Raw genomic sequence first — 27,114 nt, 5'->3', positions numbered from 1 at the left:
CCGGTGTCACTGGTTTGGGCCACCTGCCTGCTTGCAGAGGGGGAGGGTCCCCAGGATAAGCAGGCCAAACCTCCAGAAGGGTCAGACCCCCTGCGGGGAGGTTGCACTGCATTAGCTAGAGGACGCTGGGGCTGAGGGCACAGACCTGCTGGGGAGGCTGCCCAGAGACTTGGGAGGTGAGGGTCCCCGGAAATGCTGAGAGTGGGCGCCTGGCACAGAGCAAGCGCTCAGCATGTCAGAGCCGTTGTTATAGTAACGGCCGGGCAAACTTTGGAATGGCCCAGAGGAGTCAGGTCTAAAACGTGTCCCGTGAGAGCACTGCACGGATGCTCGGAGCTGCAGCTGTAAACACACGTGGGCCGGGGAGCCTCAGCCCCGCCGCACTGACACTGCAGTCTCTACAGCCCTGGCAGTGAGGGAGGGAGGCCTGCAGGGGGGCGCTGGTGCCAGGGAGAGGAAGCCGGTGGCTGGGGACACACATCAGTACTTCCCACCAGGTACCCTTGTGTGCCTTCGGGCCTTGAACCTTCAATAAGTAATTTAAACAATAGCGTAAAAGCCAGTTGTAGACACTCTGTATAGCTAGACCCCCATTTCTGTTGGGAAGGCAAGCTGTGGTGTGGTACATACGTGCGTGTACCCACACACAGCTCACGCATGCACACACACGGAGGTGTGCAGGGAGCTGTGGAACTATTCCCCGTGGTTATTTCTGGAGGGTGGGGTGGGGGCAGCTGAGGGGCAAAACTGAGTCTCCATTTTATACAGTTCTAAGTTATTTAAATTGTCAGCAGCCTGAAACAGCAAAAAAGGCCATGCTACGTCGTACACCTGCCCCTCCGCCACAGCAGGCCAACTGGGTTCTGGGTTCGGGGCTCTGAGCAGTGAGTCGGGGGCAGTCTGACTCTCCAGGCCCCACACCCCAGCCTCCTGGCCCCAGGAAGCCCCTCTACACCACCGCCCACCAGCCCAAAGAAGGAGGCAGCCGGAGGCGTGGAGAAAACATCCATCTCAGGATTTATTACAACACGTCGTTTCCAAATACAAAAGAAGGGGACAGGACAGGGATGAGAGAGCGGCCGCACTGGGAAGGGGTTCTGAGGTGGGGCGGCCCCGTCCAGAGGGACCGGGAGCCATGCGGGGGGACCTGCCATCTCTCCTCCGCTGGACTTTCCAGCAAATAATAGGAGGGGGCCGGGTCCATTCTGGGGGACCCCTGATGCCGGGGCACTGGGCCGGCAGGAGGGGTGGGAGGGCCAAGAGAGACTTGGAGAGAGCTGGGGCCCTGCCCCCTCCCCTCCCTGCCTGGGACAGTGGGTGGAAGTGACCAGGGAGGGGCTCTTGCCCGGTGCCCAGTGCCGCCAGCACGGGGGGCAGGGGTCGGCGGCCGAGACAGGACCTTCTCTCATCACAGCTGCTCACTTCGACCAGCATCTCAAGAGCAACAGCCTCCACGCGCCCCAGGACAGAAGCCACAGGGGCTTCAGCCCTGGACAAGGACGGAGGGAGGGGAGAACGGGCCGTGGGACCTGCCCCCAGGGTGGTGGGGCCCAACCAGTGGCCCTGAGCACTGTCTCCTGGACAGCTTAGGGGTAGGGCGCGGAGCGAGGACCAGTGCATCCTCCACACCCGGGGTCACCTCAGAAACACAACGCGATAGACAGACAGGAGGCAAATTTACATAATCAATAATAATAATAATAATTAACCAATAGTAATAAATAGTTAAACCTCTAGTCCATAGATTGCAAATACAACAATGATAGCTTATGTTCTTGGGGGACGGGGTGGGGACAGAGGGAACAGGAACAGAAATTTTGTTCAAAGGGGGGATGATGGGACATAAGGCGGGGGTCAAAAGAAGAACAAGTAGAAGAAACAGCTAGAGGGCAGCTGGGGGCAGGCACGCCCCCCCCCCCCCCGCCCCACAACGCCTGCCTGAGGACTCAGTCCTGCCCAGGCCACCCCTTCTGCCAAGCCCCTGGCCTCTCCCCAAGGTGACCAGCCCCCACTCCTGGACACTCTAGGACATCTGAAGGTTGGGGGACACCCACTCCTGCCTCCCAAAGCCTTGGGTCCCACTGACCGAGGAGGGGTAGCTGGGGCTTTTCTCCTGCCCTCACCCCCAGGCTGGCCCACCTGGGCCAAAAAGCCACCTGGGAGTAGGGACTGGCATGTCACCTTGAAGATACCGGGGAGGCTTCAGAGGAGAGGAGAGGGGTGTACAGGGGTCTCTCTCCTCCGAGGTCCCCATGGAGGTTGGGCAGACGTGGGGGACACCTCCTGCATCTGCTCACATCAGGGATATTTACGTGGAGGCGGCCCTCCCAAGCTAAGGCCCCCACCCCCGGAGGCATATGGGTCTGCCAGGCGCTGACTGCCCCCTCCCTCTGCAAGGCAGCCACTCCTCCTGGAGGGACCTCCACCTGCAGAAAAAGCCCCTAAATCTATCTGGCCCCTCTGACCAGCCGAGCCAGCACTGGCGGCCCAGCCCCTCCAGCCTGCCACCCCCTGGGGCCAAGCTGCCCCTCCTGCTGGCTCTCCCACTGGCAGCTGGCGCTAGGGGGCACCCCCAAAGCAGAGGAGAGGGCAGCAGCCTCCCCTCGGGCAGGGGTGGGGGCATTCCACTTGCAGTCCCTGCCCCGTGGACCCACGTCATCTGACACTCGGGAGCCCCCTTCACCGCGCTCCTCCCCTCTTCCAGACCCCAGTCCTCTGAACACCCTGGGCCCCCAACACCTGCCAGGCAACGGGCCCGGGGCCATGGGCGGTGGGGGTGCCCTCTAGGGCACTGAGACGTGGCGCCTGGAGCTGGCCGTGCCTCCTCCGCTCCCGGGACACCTCCTCCCACCCATGGCTTTGGTGAAGGGCCCAGAAAGGAGCAGAGAAGGAAGAGGGAGGAGAGGAGGTCGTGGGGCGGGGGAGAGGCGGGGAGGGTCTGCGGCTCAGTTTGTGGCAAAGGTTTTTTCATCTTTTTTTCCCCTTATGTAAAAAGTGCACGAAAGCTCAGCAGCCTCTTTGCAACGGTCAGCAGTGTTTCCTGGGGGAGGGGGGAGGGGGGACCCCCAGGCCTGGCACCCCAGCTTGCAACTGCAGGTGGCTTCATATTGCTTAGAAACGTGGGCTTCAGTTTAAATACCAGACAGTAAAAATAGAGCTCCGAGGACCGCCCGCACTGTTACCAAGTCATTGCCAGAATGAACAGCTTCAATAAATAAAAAATGGAAATATTTACTTCTCGATAAAAATCGCAGTAAAACCATTTACCTTTCATTGCATTATATATAATATGTATTTATAGCGGGCCCAGCCGAGGGAGGGCAGCGGAAGGGCTGGGGGCGCCGGGTCCCCGCGGAGGGGCCGCTCCCGGCCGCGGTCAGGACACCTCGATGACCTCCGCACTGCCCGAGAAGCTGGCCTGCTTGCCCAGGGCGGCCCGTTCCTCGCCGCGCGCGCGCCCCTCCACCATGCCCTCCTCAAACTCCATCTGGCAGCTGCGGCGCTTGAACTGTGTCTCCGGGGCCGGCTCGTCGGGCCAGCCGGTCCGCGCGTCCCGGGCCTCGGGCCTCGCCGTCTCCCGCCGCCGCAGGTCGCCGCCTCCCGCGCCCGGCCCGCTGGCCCGGCCGAAGGGTGCGAACCGCGCACCGCCCGCGCCCTGCGCGCCCTCGGGGCTGCAGCACCAGGGCCCGTCGGGGGACGGTGTGCCCGGGGAGTCGAGCGGTGGCGCCCAGCCGCCAGGGCCGGCCGGCTGGCTAGGGCCGGGCAGCCCGGGCGCCGACAGGGCTGAGAGGCCGAGCCGCGGAGTCTGCCGGGCGGCGTCACCGAAGTTCAGGCCGAGGCCGGGCGCCGGGGAGCCGGCTAGGGGCCGGGGCCGCCGGCGGAGCCTGGGGCGTGGCTCAGGCGGCGCGTCCGGGCTGTCGGGGCTGGGGGAGGGCAGGCTCAGCACGCCCCCCGATGGGCTGTCCAGTTTGCAGAGTTTGGAGGCCTCCCCGGGGTCGGGGGGCCCGGGGTCTTCGGGCTGCCGGCTCGGCGCGTAGGCCGACTTGATGTCCAGCGAGAAGGAGCGCTTGAGGCGGTTGGTGTCCTGGAGGCGGTCAGAGGAGAGGTGCAGGCCACGCAGGCCCTGCTGCAGCGCGCTGGTGGCCGGGGCGGGGGCGGGGGTGGGGGTCTCCCCACCCCCCACCTGTGCGCCCTCCCTGGTGGTGGTGGCCGCTGCGCTCCCGGTGGCAGCACTCTCTGAGGTAGGTGGTGGCAGCGGCGGCAGTGGGGCGGCAGGGCCCGGGAGGGGCTCCGGGGTCCCAGGGTGGGACGCCCCGTCGCCCTGCAGGGCGGCCAGCAGCTTCAGGCTGCGTTCGTACTCCAGCAGCTGGCCCAGGAAATTGAAGTTGGGCGAAATGGACGGGCGACGGTCCTTCACGAACCTGGGGCGAGAGCCGCTCAGTGGGGGCAGGGCTCCCACCAGGCCAGGCTGCCCACCTGACTCTCCCCTGCCCCCACTGCCCACTCCGGGGCACAGAGCTGATGTGCAGACCCAAGTGTGCCGGGGCTAGGCTCAGGCCCCCATCCGCAGCTGGGGCAGCCAAAGGTGGGTGCCCTTCACTGCTGGGCCCATCCAGTGGCTAGTGGTCGAGAGGGGAGGGACCAGGCCCAGGAGGGAAGGAGGGGCTACCTGTAGGCATCATCGGAGGACATGCCCATGGTCTTCATGATGTAAGCGATGGCGATGGTAGCAGAGCGGGAGATGCCGGCCAGACAGTGGACGATGACTTGGCAGCTGGACAGCTTGGCTTTATCTGAGGGCAGGGAGACCAGGTGAGGGCTGGGGCTGCAGTCCTTCCCTGACCCCAGGTTCAGGAACCCTGGGACACAGCACTTCTGCCCTCCTGGCCCCCTGCTTCCAGCCCTCCCCCGGGGCTGGGCAGGAGGGTGCTGTCCACCTCACCGATGAACTCGATGGACTTGTCCAGCCAGGGCAGCAGCTTTTCACAGTAGTTGTCATTGATGGGAATGCGCAGGAAGCGGCTCTCACAGATGAAGTCAGGCTTGGGGCAGGAGTTGCTGGCGTTGAGGACGTAGCTTATTCCGTTTTGGGTCATCAGGTCCTGGGAGGGTGGGAGAACAGGTTGCAAGGGGGTGCAGCTGGACAGGAGGCCCGAAAGCTAGGATGCTCTCGTGGTGGGAGCCTGGCTCCTGGAGCCTTGGGCTCGGGAGCCTGCAGGCCCCATGCGGGGAGGAGGGGAGAGTTGGGGAGGGGGTGGTGAGGAGGCTGGCGGGCCCTGAGAGCCCCACCTGCGGCCTGGCCTGCTGTAGGCTCCCAGGAATTTTACGGCTGGGCTGCCTGGGCGGTGGCTTTACCCTCTTCCCTCGTCACCATTTTTAAAACACGGGGTTCTTTCAGGGCTGGCCAGAGGCCCAGTGACATCAGCAGTTTGGCATGTGGGCTGCACTGCCAAAGGGGCAGGGAGTTGCCTCTCCACCCAGCCTGGCCAGGCCCTGCCCGAGCCCTGCTCTGGTCCTGCCAGGCCCCCTTGGGTCCTCCCGCGCCCCCAACCCGTGCTTCCCCCACACCTGTGTGCATCCGTCATTCCCCCAGACCAGCCTAGGAGCTGCTTCGGGCTCCGGCGGTGCACGCACCTTGTTCAGGACATCCTTCTGGGAGCCCAGGTAGAGGTGAGGCAGGATGCGGGTCAGGCCCACGCTGGGCACGGGCAGGCAGGGCTGGGAGAGGCTCATGGGCAGCAGGGCAGCAGGCTTGCCCTCACAGAGGCCGGGGAAGCAGGAGGAGAAGGTGGCAAAGCCCCCTGCAGGAGGAGAAGCGGAGAGACGTGCGTCATGGGGTGGGCCGGCTGGGGCAGGGGAGCCAGGCCACCCACCCACCACCGCGGCTCAGCCACACCCACCCGGACGCCCAGCCCAATCGGCGAGCCTCTGGCCTGAGCACCTGGTCTCCGTGCTGGTACTGGAAGGCCATTCTCATCGCAGCGGGGGCGTGGGCCGGCACATTTACATCACCTGCCCCTGCGCTAATTCCTCCTCACGCCAATCAGGGGCTGGCCTCGCTGAGGACGCCGCTGTGATGCCCATAAAAGTCAGGGCCCATAAAAATGATGGGCCCTGCACGCGCAGGGCCCACAGAGGGGCGGGCTCAGAGGCCACGGGGGTCTTCCTGCGGGGGTATCACCAGCCCCTTCACACTGTGGCCTGGGCCAGGCTGGGCCTTCCTGCCTCTCCTCCTGGGCTGATGCAATCCCTCCCTGCCTCCAATTGGCCGGGAGCCCCGGGCCAGGCTTGGATGCCAGGACCGGGAGGCAAGGGCTTCTGAGGGCCAGCTCGCCCCCCCACACTGGGCATGACATCACCCACTGGAGCTGGCACAGCCAGCAGGGGCATTTGCGCTCAGGTTACGGCTCCATTCCACCCAGCAGGGGACTACGGAGGAGCAGAGGCTCGGCTGAGAGCTGGGAACGCTGGGGACCGGCAGCGCGCAGGCCACGCGCTATACACGTGGCTGGCACGTGTCCTGCAGCCTTTCCCGCACGTGTGCGCTGGGCCAGATTGGTGGAGGGAGACCCTCCGCTGGCCAGAAAGGGCTGAGGGGGGCCCACGGGCACACGTCTGACTCTGCGAGTGACCGCGGGCCTCGGTGTCCTGGTCCTGTGCGCCCCAGGCATTGTTGTGAGGCTCAGGGAAGAGGACCAAGAAACCACTGGGCCAAGGCCTACCCCATCCCGCGGAGGAGGCAGGGGAGCCAGGCAGGTGCCCTGTGCTTTCCTGCCCTGCCCCACAGACACAGCTGGTACCAGAGACCTGGCTGATTCCGGAGGACAGAGATGCCTGGTGGCCTCAGCCTTCGCCCTGGTCCAGCTCGGTACCCAACTAGAATGCCTGACGTGTGCACTCCCTGTGCCCCCAACAAAGGCTTGACCTTGGGGGGGGCCACAGAGGTGGGGGACCTCCAGGCTAGGGGTGTGGAGGTATAAGCCTTGGAGGGAAAGGGGTCCCTTCCTCAGAAACCTGCTGGCTGGACAGGGAGAGGCAGGTGACTGGCAATGCCGTGGCTCTCAGGTCCCCAGGAGGGGAGGTGGGCTTAGCTGGGTGCCAGGGTGGGCCCCAACTCACAGTCCAGAGCCAGGGGCCCCTTGGATACTCCTGCTGGAGGACAGCGCCCGCTGGGGACGGGCAGGGTCTGCACCGTCTCTCCCAAGACTCCTATGTCTCGGTTCCCCTACTCTCTGCGCGCTCAGCGTCGAACACAGACAAGTATGGAGGTGGGGGAATTCCATCAGGAGCCTCCCACCTAAAGAGAGTCTCAGGGCAGGTGCAGAGACCTGCCAACCTTTGCTGCAATTCCTGGAACCCCCAGGAACCCCCTCCAGGAAGAGCCAGGCAGCTTGGGGTGCCCCCTACAAACCCCCTGTAGACACCAGGTCTGGTAGGGCCTGAGACTCCAGTCCTTCCGCGATTTCAGGGCCACCCCAGGTTCCGGGGATGGATGACAAGGGAGGGTGCCAGCAGCCCTGGACCCTCTGCAGGTCCCCCAGCCCGGACTCTCAGGGCCTCGCCGAGGGCTCTCCAGGGCACCTTCCTTCCGGAGGGACCCACCCCCAGCCCCCTGCTCTCTCTGCCTTGCAGGTCGGGGGAAGCCACACGCAGCTCCCAGGCTTCACAATGAAACCCCGAATCCGCACAAAAGCGCACGTCCTGGGAGGACTCCCGGCCCCGCCCGCCTCTCCCACCGCGCGCCTCTCGCACCGCGCGCTCCTGCTCGGACCGGGGCGGCGCGCCCGGGAGCCCCCACCGCCCCGCCGCGGTCCCAGGCTGGGGCCGCACCCACCCTCCGCGCAGGGGCTGCTCCCTCCGCCGTCTCCGACCAGGGTCCGAGGGCGGCGCGCGCGGGCTGAGCCGCCTGCGGCGACATCACCAGCCCGCATTCCGCAGGGACGCGCACCGGGGCGCAGCCGGCTTGGGCAGGACCGCCCGCCGCTTAAAGGGCTAGGGCTCCCTTTCCCATGCCCGCCCCCACCGGACGTCACCAGCGGAGCAGCTGTGGGGGGAGGGGCGCGGCAGCGGTCACGGCAGCCGGTTCTGGACCCCGGCACGGCCCGCCCCCACGGCCCTCTCCAGCAAACCTCGATGTCCTGGAGCTGCCTTCTCTCTGGCTGTGCCCCACCCACGGAGGGGGCCTGGTCCTCCCTTCTGGCTTCTGCAGTGCTGGTGACCCCCGAGAAGAGACTCCCTTCCCCTTTGTGGGCGGGCGGCATCCCTCTAACCCCCTCAGCCTTGCCCTGCCGTTCTCACTGGTTCAGGTGGGCACCGTGGGCCAGGCCAGGAGGCCGTCCCCAAGTCCGGGTCCTGATTTGGTGTCACTGTGAGCCTTCCTCATATTGTGGGGGGTCATGGCTTCTCCCTGGCTCGGCCCTCAGAGAAATGGGAGCGAATACTCTAACCCTGCAGGGTAAGGCAGTGCTTGCTAAGGCTGAGTGAGCCAGGTGGGGCACGGCCGGGTCCCAGGTGACCCCCCTCAGCGCCCCAGGGAGACAGACCATGAGAGGCTCTGGGCTTTCCCTGGACAGCCCAGGGGTAAGGGAGGGCGCTGCTCCAGTACCCTCTTCTCAGACTCCCAGAAGGGCCTCTGGTTGTCACTTCTGGCTGAGGCACACGTGCGTCCACACACACACACACATACACATACATACACAGGGGCTCCCATCTGGGCCCTGGGAGGGTTCCCGTTCTGCCCAGGACCCCTGTAAAACTGCCCCCCTGCTTGGTCCCCAAACTGAGCCCAGCGGCAGTGGCTAAATCAGAGGATCTGCATTTCTGTGGCTTCTCGTTCCCAGAGTTCACACACACACACACACACACACACAGCCAGATGCAGACACCCTCTGACCTCGCAGAACCGGGCATGCAGAGCCCTCCGTCCCGGACACGACGCACGTGTAGGGGGCAGCACGCACTCGTGCAGCCCCTCCTCTGAGAGGTCTGCCCAGAGCTGCCTGGCTCCTGCAGCCGATGGAGCCCGCCTGCAGCCGCCCCTCTCCCCGCACATGAAGGCCAGCCTGGTGCCCACCGACCAGCACCCCCGTCTGTGCGCAGTAGATGCTCAGGGCAGGTGTGCTGAGTGAACCGGAGCATCCCACCAGCTGTGTGGTGGTGGGGGTGACGCCAGGGTGCCCCCCCACCCCGCCTGCTATGGCCCTGGGCAACCAGATGCCAGGGGCACCCAGGCAGGGAGGCCACATGCCCCTGGGACAGGCCCTGGGCCACCTGGGCAGGGGGTGGATTCTGCAGAAGTATGTTAGCCACTGCCTGCAGGAGGAAGGAGTGGGTAAGAACCACAGTGCAGCCTGCATGCGTGTGTGTGTGTGTATGGGGGGCTGGCCAGGCTGCTTCTGGGGAATGGGAGGCCCTGTGGGGACTTCCACTCGCCCACCAGACAGCAGTCATGATCGAGCAGGCTGTCGCGAGGCCACCTGTGCCAGCTGGAGTGTTCAGGGGACCCCCCCTCCCCGTGTGGGACAAGTTCTGGCTCAGTGCCGTGTGTGCGTGTGTGTGTGTGTGTGTGTGGCGTGTGGTGGGGTGGGGGTGGTTTCCAAGGCAGACCGGGTCTTGGCCTAGATTCCTCCCCCACCTCCCCTGCCCCAGGCCTGTGTCGGGGGTTCCCTCCTGTCCCCCTCTTCACCTGCTGGTGGTGGGGATGGGCCTGTGCTGGAGGGGGCTCTGAAGTGTGGTGGCCCAGAAGAGGGGTCCCTGGAGCCCCTGAGAACTCCAGAGCTACGGAGGTTCATCCCCACCAGGCCCCCACTGCCCCAGCACACACTGGTCTCCGGGCTCAGAGAGGAGAGCAGAGGCAGAGCCAGAACACGACTCCTGAGACAGACCCCCCCCCCGCCCCCGCCAAGCTGCCGGCGGCGGGGAGAGAGGCCTCCAGACGCACCTGTGAGGATGGCCACGCTGTCGAAGCAGCCGTCCAGCTTGCTGAGCAGGATGGAGAGGAAGCTGTCTGCGGCCAGCACGCTGGCGTCCCTTGTGCTCTGGTCATAGACCACCACGTCCTGCGGCTCCGTGGCCTCCACCTGGGGGCCAAGAGGGCAGAGGTCAGGGTGGCCGGGCACCCGCCAGCTGCCCCACCCCCTGCTGCCCCTGGTCGGGCGATGGAAGGGAGGGGCTGCCGCTTGGGTGCCCCAAGGGGAGTGGGGGCAGGCACCCAGCCACAGTTCACACCTGGACAGGTGTAAATGCCCACAGCCACACGGACAGACCCTCGGAGCGGGGAGGGCCAGGGGGACACGCATCCCCGACGCGGCCGAGCCCGGCGTGCGCACTCACACGAGTGAAGGTGACAGACACGTGGGCCAGGCCCGCGTGGAGGAGACACGGGGACGGCAGTGGGGCTCCCGGCGGGTGCACACAGGGGCCAGGTGGCAGGCGCGCAGGGAGGCTGAGGGAAATCAACTCTTCCTCAGGGACCCGGGAGGCACACTTCGGGGGTTCTTAAGTTGGGGGGGCCTTTGGGTCTGGGCTCTCCTTTCCTCCCCAGCCAGTGATGGGGAAACTGAGGGCTACAGCAAGACCCCTCCCCCCAGTGATCCAGGCAGCAGCAGCAGGAAGCGGGGGTTCCAGCTGCCCCCGCCCCTCGGATGCCACCGGGGCCCAGATGTGGAGCAGCTCCCGCTCAGATGGCAGCTGATGCCCCGCCCCCCAGGCACACTCAGCCCTTAAGCCAGCTGAGCTGCCAACCCTGGGACAGATGATGTCACCGGCAGCCAATGGGAGAGCGCCCTGGCCGGGAGTCCTCGCTAGGGGTTATTAATCACTGGATTCTCCTCACGGGAGCCATAGGGAGCCGGTTCTGCCCTTGGGGTGGGGGGACTCCCATCTGGGTCCTCTCACATCCCAGCTCTGCACGGGGTTAGGGCCTGAGACCAAGACCCCTCCCTCAGGCTCTGGGCTGCCTGGCGGGCCACCCCTCCCCCACTGGAGGTGCCACTGCCTTCCCAGGTCATGGCCCAGCGGTCCCAGTCCCTCCCCAGTGCGGACTCAACACTCCTTGGGAATAGAGACAGGATTGTTCTCTGCAGGTGACCTGAGACATTCTTGGGGGCCACAGAGAGAATTCCGGGTCCTCAAGACTTCGGAGGGGAAAGAACAGGGGGCTGCGGACATGAGCTGTCTGCGTGAGACCCTCGGCCACCGGGCCCGTCCTCTTCCAAGTCCACCCAGCCATCAGAGTGCGGGCCGAGTGGGGACCCAGACGGGGTCAGTGGCTCTGGGAGGGAAGGAAGGGGGGACGGGTGTTGAACCTGTCAGCGGAGGGCCTCCCTGGGGGGAGGGGCCTTCTTGTAGCCCTAAGAGGGAGCGGGGAACTGCTCTACAACGGCTCAGATTCCAACCCTTAGGAGCCCAGTTTAGGTTCGAAGGCAGAGGAAGGGGAGCTGCCCCAGCCCAGGCCCCGGAGGACCCTGGAGGGGATGGGCGGGCACGAGGCGGTACCTGGCTGCGACAGGTGGGCTGGATCAGCTCCGCGATGGTCACCTTGCCCTGCTGCAGTCGCCGCTTCACCAGCTTGGAGCAGCAGATGTTGACAGAGCTGAGCACATGCCAGCTGTTGTACTCCACGAAGGAGCGGCTGTCAATGACCAGTGGGCCCCCGGGCCCACCCCGCAGCAGGCTGGCCAGTTTCTTGGCATCCATCACCTTCCGAGGGAGACGGTCCCCGGCCATGGCGTGGCAGTGGGCAGTGGGGAGGGGTGAGCCCGGGAGTGAGCAGGGGCCGCTCCCACTGCCCGGGTGTGGCCTAGGGCTCCGAGTGCCTGGGCATGGCGCCAGACCTGTAAGGACAGGCAGACTGTGAGCGGCGCTGCAGGCCCCGGGGGTGGGCATCGGCAGGGCCGGCCTCAGAGGGTCTGGCGGTGGAACGGATCCAGGGGCACCGGAGCGTTTGGGCCTGACGTATGCCCGTGGGGCCCTCCCTCCCTCTGGCTCCTCTGTGCAGGTTGAGCTCCCTGACCCCTCTGGTCTCGACTCGGGAGTCTGTGACCCACGGAAGGGTGCTCGGGAGTGGCCCGTCCACTGCTGCACCCTCCCGGTCAGGGCGCCAGCCTCTCAGCAGGACACGGCAAGGCAAGTGGGGGGCTCACGGAGGGAAGGGCCTCGGGGCTCAGGCTGGGCTGGAAAGGCAGGACGAGGCCTGAGGGTCCCTCTCCTGGGCCCTTGGGTCCACGGACCCTCACTCGTTCCAGAACACCTCATTCTGCCCCTGCATCTCCTGTCATCCCACCCCTGGGATGCAGACCTCTCCCCAGTCCGGCCTCCACATCTTCCCAATTCCCCGCACCCAGGGCAAGGCAGGGTCCGGAACATGCCCCCACCCTCCCCCACTGCCAAGCCCTCCCGTCTGTCCCTGGCACACCCTCCGTCTCCAGCCCCCGCAGCCCGATCGCGGCATAAGCTGATAATCCGGATGGGTGGGGGGGGGGGAGGGGCTGCCTCCACGAGGCGATGGAGGCAGAGGCCAGGGCGGGGCGCTGGAGGGGGTTCAGGAGTGGAGTTCTGTAGGCCAAGGTTTAGGCATGCCACGGGCCAGCGTCCTCTCCTGCAGGGGTGACAGTGCAGCGGGACACCCCAGGCACAGCAATGGCCGGGGGTCTAGGGGGCCCCTTTTGGGGACCAGTAGGTCCAAGGATGGGGTGTGGTGGGGGGCACCCGAGGACAAAGGTCAGTGTGGGTGACCCGCATGTAGGACCCCCTGCTCAGGGGTGCCCAGAGGGAGCAGGAGGTGGGTGGGCACACGGGGGCTCCAGAGCCTGGGCGGAAGGCCCCTCCCACAATTTGTGCCAAGCCTCTGCCACCCCCGTCCTACCTGCCAGACCCATCTTCCCTGTCACCTGCCAGGCCTGGCCTTTCTCTAGGCACCCCCAAGCCTCAGAGTGCCCCCCGGAGGCATGCAGCATCAGGACGATGAGTTTGCTTTAAAACTGCGGAAACTGAGGCTCAGGGAAGGGGTGGGATCGACCCGATTAATGAGACTGGACAGAACCCGGGGCGTCCACGGCTGCCATTCACTCAGGGTCTTCCCTCTGCCACATCCCCAGCCAGCTTGGGGGTGGGGGAGGCCGGGAGACAGATGCTCCCTCCAGGGACCACAGAGAGGGAACCCCCTCGGCAAGCCCCCAGCCTGTAGCTGCAGAGAGGGTTGGGGTGCGGCACCTGAGGACCCTCGTCACCTTTCAAACAGCAATGATGACACTGGGGACAGCTGCCACCATCTCTGGACCACCCCCTTGGGCGAGCTCCTAGGCTGGGGAGGGGGATGGCGAAGGTCACAGAGGTGCAAGGCAGGTGGGGACCGGGCCCGTGTGGTGTGGGCAGCCCCAGGCTGGGCCACCGGAGCTGCTGACAAGGGGGTTGCCAGGATGGCCCTGGACAGTGCTGGCGCCTTGGGGTCCCGTTCACAGACACCCCACTCCTCAGGCGCTCCAGCTCAACTGCGGGGCAAGGCCTGGGGGTGCAGCTGGGGCTGCTGCCCTCCTGAAGGCCACGCCAAGCAAGTTCCACAGCCACAGGGCCTGCCTACTAAGGGGGTCCCTGCCTGTGTGCCAAGGGGTCCCCAATTCGATTCCTGTCTGAGCTGTTCTGAGACGCTTTTCCTGAGTTCTAACCTGAATCTTGTCAAGGCTGTGGCAGGCCGTGGCCACCAGGTCCCCTTTTACACACTGCTCCTGCAGGCCTGGGCAGAGCTTCCCACCCTTTGATGTGGACCACAGCCCAGTTCAGAGGCCCAGGACCCTGACAGGGATGCAGTGGGCTGGGGACACCGTGGGCCAGAGGGTCCTATCCTCATGGGTTAGGTGGGGGTGCGCTACCTCCCACTGAAAACAACAGAAGCCAAATGGAACTTTGGTGCGGGGACAAGGGAGGGTGAGGGAGGGGGAGAGGCCTTCGCTCTCCCCGTGGCCAGCCGGTGCGCCTCCCGCCCTCTAGTCCTTAAATGAATGGAGGGACGTGGAGAGTTGCCCACTCCACAGATGGGAAAGGAGGCTAGAGGAGGGGCAGGGAGGTGAGGTTGGAGACCCAGGGAGGAGAGTGGGGGCAAGGCTGGAGGGGTGGGCAGCTTGATCCCAGGCCCGGTACCTGGTCCCCGCCCGGCCGCCGCCTCCCAAGGAACCCTCCGGCTCAGCCCTATTAACCAGTGTAGTATTGTTATTTGCAGCCGAGGGGGACTCATTAGCAAGTTGGCACCTCCATCGTCTCCATGGCAACAGCAGAGGTGCCAGGCAACCGCTGCTCCCGTGGCAGCAGCACGGAGCAGCTGGCTCTGCAGAGCCAGGTCCCCTCCTCGTTCGCTGGCTCCCACCCCCGCTCCACCCCCGCAGGTGCCCAGTAGCTGGGCCTGGACCACCCCCAGCCAGGCCAGCCGCTCTCCATCCTGCTCCACCGGGTCCTAACCTTCCTCACCTTCCAGCAGCCACGTGCACAGGCTCCCTCCCTCCCACCCCTGGGAGGCCTTCTCTGAAAGACCAAGGTCTGGCCAGAGCACCCTCCTTTGAGAGACCTACACCGAGCTGGCCTCCTGGGTGGGCACTCGCACCCACAGGGCCTCCTTGGACCTGGAGCTCCTGCGGCGTAGACCCTTCACCTCCTGAGGTACAACACACGGATCAGGGCCTGGAGCTGGGCAGCAGGGTGGGAGGGGTGGAGATGCTCAGGGCAGCCTTGAGCAGAGCAGCGGGGCTAGAATAGGCCAGGTGGGTACAGAGGCAACAGACATGGTAGGGGCTTGGGCCTCCCCGCTTTTAAGACCCACCCCAGGCTCAGCCGAGACCCCTTCCCTGGGGAGAGAGTACCTAGAGCCTGGGTCAGGTGTGAGGGAGGCACAGCCCCACACATCCCTATCAGAGGGCCCAGGGCCAAGGAGACAGCAGTTCCTAGTCCAACAGCAGAAGGAGGCCCCTCCCCCTCCCTGCCCTGGCTGGGCATGGCCTAGGAGGCCACAGGCAGTACCCGGGCTCCCTGAAGGTACACAGACACAGCGCTGCCTGGCCCCTGTGCCACATGCAGGCTGGACACGCCCCTCGGCACACTGGCTGAGCTCAGGGCCTGGTACTTACCCCATTCCCCGAGTCCAGCCCAGCTCTGTGTGCAAGTACTCCCATGACAGCGCGTGTGTACATTCACGTGGGCCCTGGACGCGTGCTTTCTCGCATTCTGTATGCTGAATGCCCCAAGATCCCAGGGTGCCTGAACCCCAGGTGCAGCTAGAGCATCTCCTCACACGGGCTCCCACATCCTCCACGTGGCACATCCGCGTCCCTGAGCACATGCACGACCAGGAAACTCCCAGTCGAGGGCATCTTCACCAGAGTACTTTGCGCTCAGCGTCTAGGGATCCATGACCCCCAGAGATGGGCGAACAGAGACTGCAGCTCTCACTCACAGTGTATCTCCAGCCCCTGCGGAGCCTGGTCACATAGGCGGGCCTCAGGAAGAGCTGACGGTGGACGGACCCAAGATGCTGGGTGTCAGCTCACTCTGACCCAGGGGAAGGTTTGGAGGCAGAAACTGCTACACTCAGAAGGCCAGGAGAGAGACTGGTAGGGGGTGACCTCCCAGCGGCAGGGGGCCCACGTGCACAGACCAGGTCAGCTCGCTTGACCCTTTATGTTACCAGATGTTCTCGCCCCCGCTCTCTGCTCCCCCTCAGCTCTCTGGGGTGAGTGGCACAGGACCCAAGCTGGCCTTCATCTGTCCCGGTTGGGCTTGGCAAGGCCAAGCAGAGCCAGCCTGTCCTGGGGAGGCTATGGACTTTGGAGACAGTGGGGAGGAGGCCCTACCCGCTCAGTTCCCGGGGATCGGGGCTGAACTGGGATAGGAGGGCTTGGCATGGCATGTGGGTCCTTGGAAAGGCAGGCTCGGGACCCTACGAATCTAGGTTTCCTCTGTTCCTGCCTGGCTTGTTTTAGCCCCACTGATCTGCAAAACTTCTGCTGGTCACCATTCCCCCCCACACCCCCCGCCATGTTAAATACCTGCGCCAGCATCTACCCGTCATTGTCCCGAGGGGTTCAGGCAGAGGCGGCCTCAGCCTATACAGTCCCGATGGTCAGAGTCTGACCCACATCACTCTTGCTGTGGGTTTGGCCCCTTCCTCTCCTTTCCCTATGAGCTGCACATCTAGGACATGTGCAGACACTCTCTGGCTTCCTCCACCCCCAGCCCATGGTCCCCTGAGCTCTCTGCCTGGTTGAAGCTTCTGGGCCCCAAGGTCAGTCTCAGCCTGAGAAGAGAGGTGATGCTGGGAAGGGTCCTGGAGCAGAAGGTGACTTCAGGCATCTTTCTGCATCTTTGTGCATGGAACCTGCTTTTCCCAGAGGCAGCCTCTGGGGCCCAGGAGCCTTCCCAAGGGCTGTGGGCAGCAGGGGACCAGAACCTGCCCAGCAACTCTTCTGGGGCCCTAGGCTGACTACAGCAGGAGGTGTTCCAGTCAGACTTCAAGATGAACTCCCAGCTCCTGGTCACATGATCTGGCCATCTTTGGCAGGTGCTTACCGACCATCTGAGGAGCGAACACATGGGACATCTGTCCTCCTTGAGCAGGACAGGGCGCTGGATGCTACACTCATTCCCGGGGCTGCCCTGGGAGCAAGAAGGTCTCAGGGAGATGATGGGGAGTGCACAGACCCTCAGACCTCCGCAGACCCCCAGGAGCAGGGGCACAGGGCAGGAAGAACACCGCTCCCCTGGCCTCCAGCATCCCCCCCACCCCCCACAAGCTGCACAAGAAAACTGCAGACGCCACACTAGATCCTGTCACCTCTCTCCTCCATCCTATGGAACCGCCTACCCCCGCCCCCTCATTACTGCGGAGCCCAGGCCCCAGCGCTCCACTTTGCAGAAGCCAGTGCATTTTTGCAGCAGGAAATTAGAAGGCAAATTCTCCCAGAAGGGATGACCTGGTGGGGGCTGGGCCCACTGTTGCCCCCTCCCTCCCCTCCAGGCCAGACTATTACATACCCCCCACCCCAAGGTGGGCGCATAGGCTGAACGAGAATGGTTGCACTCAGCCTGGCAGTGCCAGCCCCTCCCCCAGCACCCGCCGCGTCTGCAGCAGGCTGGCGGATGGCCTTTATTCCGCAGAGGCCAGCTGAGCACCCCGAGGTGGGGGAGCCCATGGTAGCTTGGCCAGACCGGGGAGATGGATCTTTAGTCCTTCCCCGCCGGACGCGGAACGAGCTCTGTCCTGAGGCTCCCACCGGCCAAAGACCCTCTGCTCCTATGGCCCAGGCCTCCGCATCTTCCAGCCCAGCCCGGGAAAGGACGATCTTCTCCAATTCTGGCCCCAGCAGGGGGCCGTCCGGGGGCGTTTGGGGCTTGCGCAGAGGCTCGTACAAGATCCACGCTGGATCGAAATGGTCCTCCTCGTCCTTAATTCATGCCCCTCCCCCACCAGAAAAAGAAGGAATTGCGCGGAGAAAGGTGGCGAAGCGGTGGCCGGGTGTGGGCCGGGCCGGGGTCCACTGGGCGCCGCGGTAGGCGGGGGAAGGACTTCTCGGCCCGGTCAGCGGTGTCCCCGCAAGCCGGGTTGGGGGCCAGCGCCCCGCGGGCCGGCGCCGCTCACCTCCAGGCGGTCTCCTCCACCCGGGTGCCCGCCCGGCGCAGCCCCCCGAGCGCTCCCTACTTGGCGCCCCCCCGGCCGGGCAGGGCGCTCCGGCCGCGCGCCGGTTAACCCCCACCCCGCCGGCGCCCCGTGCGTCCCCGCGGCCCCCGCCCGGCGCCCCCGCTCACCTCGTTCACGCTCGCCTCCGGGCCGCCCCGGGGACCCGCGCCGCGCTCAGAGCGCCCGCTCGGCCGCGCAGCCCATGGGCCCGGCGGGGGCCCGCGCAGCCGGGGCAGGGGCCGGGGGAGCGCGCGGGCCGCGTCGCCGCCGCCGCCGTCGCCGCCGCCGCGGGGAGCGCTCGCACGGGCCCGGGCGCGCGCACTGCGGGCGGGCACGCGCGCTCGCGGCGCGCATCCCACCCCGCGTCTCGGCGGGCGCGGCCGGTGAGGCTCCGGCTCGGGCTCGGGCTCGGGCTCCGGCGTCCGGCGGGGGGGCCGCGGAGCCGGCTCGGCCGCCGCGCTCAGATGCGAGTGACAGGCCCGGGGCGGAGGGCGGGGCCGCCGGCGGGGATGAGGTCATGCCGAGCGAAAAAAGCCCCTGACGTCACCTGCAGCCAATCAGCGTGCACGGCTCGGGGGCAGGTGACGTCAGCCGGAGCCCGGGCTTCGGGTGCAGATTAAAGGCGGCGGCGGCAGGGGGCGGGGGGGCCAGGCTCACCGCCGCCGCCCTGCGCCCTCTGCCCTCACCCCTCACCCCGGCACCGGCTCTTAAAGGGGCCGCGCGGTGTCCGACCGGGACCCCACCTCCTGGAAGACCTCTCAGTCCCAGCCCTCGGCCCCACCCGGAGACCCTAAGACTCGTCGCACACACACCCACGGAGGGTCCAGTTGTCCGGGTTCCGAGCACGAGGGTCCTCTCCCCGCCGGCCTGGCCGGAGCTGGCGCCCCCTCCTCTCCCCGCAGCCTTTGTTCGTGCGGGGCCTGCCGCGGGGAGAGCCTTGCTTAGCCCGGGGCCCGGCACGAGCGCGCACTGCGAGCCCGGCCCTGCGCGGCGCTTTACCTGCGGCATCCGCGCTTCCCCTCTCCACGACCCCTGGAGGTGGGAACCTGGGTCTGCATTTTACTTGGGAGGAAATGAGAAGCTCAGAGGCGAGAAAGTTTGCCTCAGGTCACATGTCTCATGAACTGTGGTGTGCGTGGGGGGCGGTCCCCAGTGCAGCGCTGTTCCCCCAGCCCCACCGATGACCTCCAGACTTTGTCGCTTACAGTGAAAAGTGGTCCCTAAGCAGCGCTCTAGGGGACCCGCCCTGACAGTGTGACCCCCACCGCTCCGTAAAGGCAGTTGAGGGTCCGCCCCTAGCCGGCCGCGGTTGGAACACAACCACTGGGCGCTTGGACGCTGGTTGTCGAGAGCGGGAACAAACATAGGTAATTACACCTTGGGCAAGTGTCGAGCGGGAACACCCTGGAGCCGGTGGGCGTCCGGGAGGTCACCCCAAGATGGGACATCTCCAGCAGTGACTGGAGGCCAAGTAAGCGCCCTGGTGCAGCAGGGACCACCCCAGGCTGGAAAGGCCTTTTCTCTCCGCCGGGTGCCAGAGCAGCTGAGGGGGAGGGGGTGAGGCGGAAGGGGACATGCTATCATGCATCTACGATGGGCCAAATGTGTACTGAGCTCCTGTGTCGGACACTGGGGGCTTAGCTCTGGGAAAGGGGAAAAGACCCCTGCCCAGGGAGCCAAGGAGCCCTGGGAGTCTTTGAAGGTAATTATTTTTGGGGGGAGATGTGACCAGACGGCCTAAGCATTCCTAAAACTCCTCCCCCAGGGCTACCAGGTGGAGAGCGAGGGCAGTTCCTCCTCCAGCCTGGAACCCCCAGCCATGGCAGGTCCCCGGGGGGGGGGGCCACCCTAGGGCTCCGAGAGAGGCTTTGGCCCCCGGGGAGTGCAGCCCCTTCCCATGGAGGGAGGGATCTGAGAGGCTGTTTGAATGAAGGTTCACAAAAAAACGTTGCAGGGGACTGCTTCCTGCACCGTCCTGGGACAGGTGGGCACTCAGGACCCTAGAGCTCTGAGTGGGACTGGGAGAGGGCAGCAGGAGGGGGATGGGTAGGGCTCTGGAGGGCCTCTCAGCTTTCCCATGTTCAGTTCTCTGGATCTCTGGTCTCAGAGCTTTGCACACAGTAGGTGCTTAGTAAGTGCTTGGGGCCCCTCCCTTGCAAGCCTGAGGAGTGCCCAGGTAACTTTGAGTATATGGGGTGTGTGTGTGTGGGGGGGGGAAGAATGTGTTCCTGGCTCAGAGCCAGCACGTAGGAATAACAAACATCCGTGGGGGGTGGAGGGGGGGTGGGGCTGCAGCTGGGATCAGGTCCTTCCTCTTTCCCTGCCCCAGGTGGGCCCCAAAGGAGGAAGGTCCTGCCTAGGGGAGAAGCCCTGGCTGGAGGTGGAACCTGAGCTCAGGGAGATGCCCAGCCCCCATGCATGGCCAGGTCAGGTCCGCGATGGAGTGTGGGGTGTGGCAGTGGCCTTGCTACCTTTGGGCTCACTCCATGTCTGAAAAGCGGAGGAGGCTGGGTCCTGGGAGGGGGTAGGAGGATTCAGACTCAGCACCCCAGCTGGCCTGGTAGCCTGAGCCGGTAACTGAGGCCCTTGGGGAAGCATGGACAGACCCCCAAAGGCCCGGGGACCCGCAGGAGTGGGAGGATAGAGGAGCTGTTGCCTGGGGTGGGAGGATGCCCAGCTCGGCTTGCTCCCGGGGCCAGGCCCAGGGTGAGCACAGTGGAGAGGAGAAGGGAGGGCCGTCCGGGTGGGCTGCTCTTTTCCCGGCCCAGATGTGGTTAGCTCCTGCATGTGGCCCCAGGGGCAGCTTCTGGCTCTAGGCCTGAGCAGGCAGCAGTAAACTGAGGGAAGGGGATGGTGTCCTAGTGCCCCTTCTGGGGGGTGGCGGTGGCCTGCAGCTTCCCCCTCCTGCGCTTGGCCAGGGGAGTGTGTTTGGGCCAGGATTATTTTATTTCATTTCATTTCAGTTTTTTGGCTTCACCTCGCGTCTTGAGGGATCTTAGTTCCACCGACCAGGGATTGAACCCGCACCCTCAGCAGTGAAAGCGCGGAGTCCTAACCGCTGGACCCCCAGGGAATTCCCAGGCCAGGATTATTTTATAATCCTAAGGGTCATTTCTCGTGCAAAACGATGGGGCAGTGGTACCCACTCTGGTGAGGACAGTGACTTCCAAGGCCACCAGCTCTGGCCCTGGGTTCTCTGCAGTCCGGGGCTAGACTCTATCCCTTCTCCCTTCGCCACCCCACCCTACTCCGCCCAGGCGGAGGGCCAGCGGTCTAGGCGCCTTGTCTGGGCGGTGGTCCCTGCCGCTCACGCCCCCAGACCTGCCCAGGTCAGCGCGGGGAGCCAGCATCTCCGCGGGGCGCGGCTGTGGAGGGGCAGGAACGCCTCGCGGGGGTTACGTCTCCCCAGCGGGGCCCGGCCTCCGGCTGGGGCAGCCGCGCCAGGCGGGTCAAAGTCCAAGCCGGGCAGGTGATCGCGGCCGCCGCCTCAGGGTCCCCAGGGTGGAGCAGGGCCCTGCACGGGGCCGGGGAGGAGCCGCGGCCGCGAGGGCTCAGGTCCGGCCAGGCCTGCCCTGCGCGCTCGCAGCCCGCAGCCCCCGAGGGACCCGCGCCCCCGGCCGGCAGGTGCGAGCGCGGTCGTCCGCGCGGTCCGTGCGCGCCCCCTGCCGGCCGCCTGCGCCCGCCTCGCCGCGGGACCGCGCCCTCCCGGGCATTTCTTAAAGTTGCTTTCCGGGCAAAGGAAAAGCGGGGTTCCTTTTTTCCTGCTGACTCCCAACTCAGTGTTTCAACAAATAAGTATACCTGTATCCGTGGCGTAACAAGTCATAGAAAGTTCCCTCGCGACCCTTCCCAGCCCGTTCTCCCCTGCCCTCCTGAAGATCCCCATCAGTTAATGTTGCCTGTTCTTGAACTTCATAGACACGGAGACAGGAGGTGTGTATTCTTTTGTGTCTGGCTTTTTTCACTCAAGGCAATACTTTTGAGGCTCATCCACGTTTCCGTGTCCCACAACCTGATTGTAAATGTCTGTGGTATTGTATTTTGTGGGTGTGCGGTGATCCTTGAACCAATTCTCCATTTTTATGCGTTAGATTCTTTCCATACCTTGGCTATTAAAAGCAGCGCAGTGAAGCAGCATCCTTCTATATGCTTTTTTTTGCCACTCCTCAGGGCCTGCAGGATCTTAGTTCCCTGACCAGGGATCCAACCAGTGACCCTGCAGCGGAAGCGAGGAGTCTTAACCACTGGACCACCAGGGAAGTCCTCCTTCTTATGCTTTTACTAACACATTTCAGATTATTTTCTTTCCTAGTATCTTATGACATTTTTAGAATGTACAAGTAAATACAGAGAATGATATAACAAACACCTATAACCCCGAGACCCAAACATGTCAGCATTTTCCCATTTTGCTTCAGGTTAGAAAGCAACAGTGCAGACCCCCGCGGGCTCCCTGGACCTCTCCTGCCCCTCTGTCCAGAGACGGCCTCCACTCGTGATGGCAAGTGTCTTCCTGGCTCTGTCTTTATCATTTTGCTGCATGTTTAAGTCCCATGTACACCACATGGTATTATCTTGCACGCTTTAAGATATTTACATGTAAGAATCGTAGTAACTGTTCTTTTTCGGTTTGCTTTTTTTCACGTTGTAGTCTGTTCATCTTTGTTGATGCAGTTGAGGCTCGTCCGTCCATTGTAGCTGTTGTGCAGGTTTCCGTTGATGAATAGATTCCCTCTGTCGACGTTTGGCTTGTTTTCCTACATGAAGCAGTGCTGCGAGGAACATTCTAGTAGATATCTCCTAGCGCCACCTAACTCGTAACTCATAGTCATCCCGGACCAGCTGTGTCAGCCTCACCTGTGAGCCTGTTGAAACGCAGACCCTCAGAGCCCACCCCAAGCCTGCTGAGCCAGAATCTGTGTTTTAACAACTCTGGGAGATTCATAGGCACATTTGATTTTTTAAAATATTTATTTATTTATTTTTGGCTGCGTTAGGTCTTTGTTGCTGCGCGCAAGCTTGCTTTAGTTGTGGCGAGCGGGGGCAGCTCTTCGTTGCGATGCATGGGCTTCTCATTGCGGTGGCTTCTCTTGTTGCGGAGCACAGGCTATAGGCGCGCAGCCTCAGTAGTTGTGGCAGGCGGGCTCAGTAGTTGTGGCTCGTGGGCTCTAGAGCGCAGGCTCAGTAGTTGTGGCGCACGGGCTTAGTTGCTCCGCAGCAAGTGGGATCTTCCCGGACCAGGGCTTGAACCTGTGCCCCCTGCATTGGCAGGCAGATTCTTAACCACTGCGCCACCAGGGAAGCCCCCACATTTGACTTTTTGCTTTTCTTTTTTGCACCATTTTAGTTAATGGTTACAATCATTGTGCCATAAAATTGACTTTTTTGTTGACTCTTTATTGTGGTAAAATATACGTAACGTAAAACTTACCATCTTGGCCGTGTCTAAGTGCACAATTTGATGGCATGGAGCACGTTCACATTGTTGGGCAACCATCACCACCATCGTCCCCAGAACTTGTTCATCCTCCCAAACCGACACTCTGTCCCGACTAAACCCTCACTTCCCTGCCCTCCCCCAACCCCTGCCCCCCCCCCCCCCCGTCCTACTTTCTGTCTCTACGGATTTGACTCCACTAGGGACCTCATGTAAGTGGGATTATACGGATTTGTCCTTTAAAAAGCTATTTATTTTTAAAGTGAACTATAGTTGATTTACAATATTGTGTTAGTTTCAGGTGTACAGCAAAGGGATTCGGTTATATATATGTGTATATATATATATATATTTATATATATATAATTCTTCAGATTATTTTCCATTATAGGTTATTACAAGATATTGAACGTAGTCCCCTGTGCTATACCACAGATTTGTCCTTTTATGACTGGCTTATTTCCCTTAACATGATGTTTTCAAGATTACCCTGTGGTAACATGTGTCAGAATTTCATTCCTTATTTTTTTCATTTAATCTAATTAATTAATTAATTTTTATTTTTGGCTCTGTTGGGTCTTAGTTGTGGCTCACGGGATCTTCGTTACAGCACTGCGGGATCTTTTGTTGCGGTGTGTGGGCTTCTCTCTAGTTGTGGTGTGTGGGCTCCAGGGTGCATGGGCTCTGTACTTTGCGGCACGCAGACTCTCTAGTTGTGGCACGTGGGCTTAGTTGTTCCGCAGCATGTGGGATCTTAGTTCCAGACCGGGGATCGAACCCAAGTCCCCTGCATTGGATGGCGGATTCTTTACCACTGGACCACCAGGAATGTCCCTCTTTCCTTCTTATAACTGACTAATATTCCATTGTATGGATGGACCACATTGTGTATCCATTCATCCGTCGATGGACACTTGGGTTGTTTCTACCTTTTGGCTACCGTGCATAGTGCTTCTATCGACATGGGTGTGTAAGTATTTATTTGAGATCCTGCTTTGAATTATTTGGGGGATATACCCAGAAGTGGGATTGCTGGATCATATGACAATTTTGTGTTTAACTTTTGAGGAACCAATAAATTGTTTTTCACAGCAGGTGCACCGTTTTGCTTTATTTCTTTATTTTATTTTATTCTTGGCTACGTTAGATCTTAGTTGTGGCTTGCGGGATCTTCGTTGCAGCATGCAGGATCTTTCATTGTGGCGTGTGGGTTTCTCTCTAGTTGTGGCACGCAGGCTCCAGGGTGTGTGGGCTCTATAGTCTGTGGCACGTGGGCTCTCTAGTTGAGGCATGTGGGCTCAGTGTTGTGGTGCGAGGGTTTAGTTGCCCCGTGGCATGTGGGATCCTAGCTCCCTGGACCGGGAATTGAAACTCCATCTCCCGCATTGTAAAGCAGATTCTTTACCACTGGACCACCAGGGAAGGCCCGGTGCACCGTTTTACATTCCCAACAGCAGCTCATGAGGGTTCCAATTTCTCAACATCCTCGACAAAATTGACTCGAATTTTAACACATGTGTAGTTCTGTGACTTTTAACACATGTGTAGGTTCATGTACCATCGTCATAGTCAGGATACAGACCAGTTCTCCTAAGATTCTCCCTTGTGCTCACAGGGATCCTGATAGCCACAGTGGGCCCACCTTGATAACCCAGGACAATCTCCTCATTTCAAGGTTCTGAACTAAGTCATATCTGCAAAGTTTCTTTTGCCATGTAAGGTAATATATTCACTGGCTCTGAGGAGTAGAACGTGAACATCTTTGGGTGTCCATCATTCTGTCTCCCACAGTTGGCATGATATCTTCCTTAAGTATCTGGAAGTATTCATTGTTGAAGACGTTGGTCTTCCGCTTTCTTCATGGGAAAATTTTCAGTTACAGACTCATTTTCTTTAACAGATACAGGACTATTCACACTTTCTATTTCTTCTCATGTCAGTTGTGATAAAACTGTGTTTTTCAAGGAATTTGCCTATTTCATCTAAATTTTGAAATTATTCATGTAAATTTGTTCTCATACCTAGTTATTATGTTTTTATCGGGTGTAGGATATGTAGTGACGTCACCTTTTTATGTCTGTTATTTGTAATTTATCTTTTTCTCTATTTTTTTGATCAGTATTGCTGGTGGTGTGTAAATTTTGTTTTTTGTTGTTGTTGGTTTTTTTGTTTGTTTGTTTTTGTTTTGTTTTGGCTGTGCCCCATGGCTTGTGGGATCTTAGTTCCCTGAGAAGGGATTGCACCCAGGCCCTCAGCAGTGAAAGCATGGAGTCCTAATCACTGGACCGCCAGGGAATTCCCTGTAAATTTTGTTCGTCTTTATGAAGAGCAAACATTTGACTATGTTCAGTTTCTCTATTTTACATCTGATTTCAATTTCATTGAGTTATGCTCCTACTTTTACTATTTCTTTTCTTCTACTTTATTTCACATTCAGTCTGCTTTTCTTTTTCCAGCTTCTTGAGATGGAAATTTATTTGATTTTCACCTACTCTTCTTTTCTAAAACATGCGTTTTGAGCTATAGATTTTTCCTTAAGCACTGCTGTCCAAAATATCTTCTAATTTCCACTGTGATTTCTTATGCTTATGGGTTATTTTGAAGTCTGAGATTTAATTTTCAAACATTTGGGGATTGAAAAAAGATATCTTTCTCCTATTGCATACATGTTTGATCCCTCTCTGTCAAAGAACATACTCTGTAACATTTCAGTAGATGTCAGTTAGGTCAGATTGGCTAATCACATTGTTCAGATCGCCTATATCCTTACTGATTTGTTTTATCTCCTTGTTGTATCTGAGATATAAAAATTAAAATTTTTAATTTTTTTTTTTTTTTTTTTTTTTTTTTTATGCGTTACGCGGGCCTCTCACTGTTGTGGCCTCTCCCGTTGCGGAGGACAGGCTCCGGACGCGCAGGCTCAGCGGCCATGGCTCACGGGCCCAGCCGCTCCGCGGCATGTGGGATCCTCCCAGACCGGGGCACGAACCCGTGTCCCCTGCATCGGCAGGCGGACTCTCAACCACTGCGCCACCAGGGAAGCCCAAAATTTTTAATTTTAATGAGATGATATAAATTAAAATTCTCAATCCTATTTGTGGATTTGTATATTTCTTCTTTTAGTTTCGTCAGCATTTGCTTCATATATTTTGAAGCTGTTATTTGGTTCATAGACATTTAGGGTGGTTTTCTTTTTGGCCTCATTGACTCCTTCAGCATCATGAAATGCTCTTTGTTATCTCTGGTAATAGTTTTATCTTAAGGTCTACCTTGTTTGGTATTAATATAGCTCCATTAGTTTTCTATAAAATTAGTGTTTACATGGTATATGCTTTTCCCACCTTTTCACCTTCTACCTTTCTGGGTCCCAATATGTAAAGTGTGCCTTTTGTAAATAACATGTAGTTGAGTTTACTTTTACTTTTCCTATCTGACATTTGACGTTTCTTTGAGTGTTCAGATTATTTGTGTTTTTGCTGTAATTGCTGATATTGTTGGGCTTAAGTTGCTGTTTTTTAAAATTTTTATTTATTTTTGGCTGTGTTGGGTCTTTGTTGCTGTGCGTGGGCTTCCTCTAGATGTGGCGAGCAGGGGCTACTCTTCACTGCGGTGTGTGGGCTTCTCATTGCGGTGGCTTCTCTTGTTGCGGAGCACAGGTTCTAGGCGTGTGGGCTTCAGTAGCTGTGGCACGTGGGCTCAGTAGTTGTGACTCGTGGGCTCTAGAACGCAGGCTCAGTAGTTGTGGCGCATGGGCTTAGCTGCCCCACGGCATGTGGGATCTGCCCGGACAAGGGCTCGAACCAGCGTCCCCTGCACTGGCAGACACATTCTTAACCACTGCGCCATCAGGGAAACCCTAAATTGCTGTTTTTATTTCTTTCATTTCTTCTCTGTTCCTTCTTTCTTGCCTTCTTTTGTATTCTTTTTTTTTTTTTTGTGGTACGCGGGCCTCTCACTGTTGTGGCCTCTCCCGTTGCGGAGCACAGGTTCCGGACGCGCAGGCTCAGCGGCCATGGCT

The 27,114-nt window shown here is 61.0% G+C and overlaps 1 protein-coding gene across 3 annotated transcripts; it reads right to left on the bottom strand.

Annotated features, from left to right (window-relative positions):
• Positions 1 to 998: 998 nt before the first annotated feature.
• On the bottom strand, positions 999 to 17,873 carry DUSP8 (dual specificity phosphatase 8). Of its 3 annotated transcripts, XM_032641522.1 has the most exons (7): positions 17,788 to 17,873; positions 11,497 to 11,834; positions 9,941 to 10,079; positions 5,635 to 5,801; positions 4,943 to 5,102; positions 4,670 to 4,793; positions 999 to 4,421 (listed from the first exon to the last, which is right to left on the bottom strand). In XM_032641522.1, exons 2-7 carry the CDS (start codon positions 11,725 to 11,727, stop codon positions 3,377 to 3,379), a joined length of 1,866 nt encoding a protein of 621 aa, XP_032497413.1. In that variant the 5' UTR covers positions 11,728 to 11,834; positions 17,788 to 17,873; the 3' UTR covers positions 999 to 3,376. The 3 variants fall into 3 exon arrangements, with proteins under 3 accessions (XP_032497413.1, XP_032497412.1, XP_032497414.1); XM_032641521.1 differs by lacking the exon at positions 17,788 to 17,873 and having other exon boundaries at positions 11,497 to 14,337; XM_032641523.1 differs by lacking the exons at positions 9,941 to 10,079; positions 11,497 to 11,834; positions 17,788 to 17,873 and adding an exon at positions 7,835 to 7,962.
• Positions 17,874 to 27,114: the final 9,241 nt, after the last annotated feature.

The sequence above is a fragment of the Phocoena sinus genome, chromosome 8 (assembly GCF_008692025.1).
Source record: "Phocoena sinus isolate mPhoSin1 chromosome 8, mPhoSin1.pri, whole genome shotgun sequence".
Classification (NCBI taxonomy): domain Eukaryota; kingdom Metazoa; phylum Chordata; class Mammalia; order Artiodactyla; family Phocoenidae; genus Phocoena; species Phocoena sinus.
Note: the sequence above shows the minus strand (reverse complement) of the source record. Positions and strands in the feature narration are given on the sequence as shown.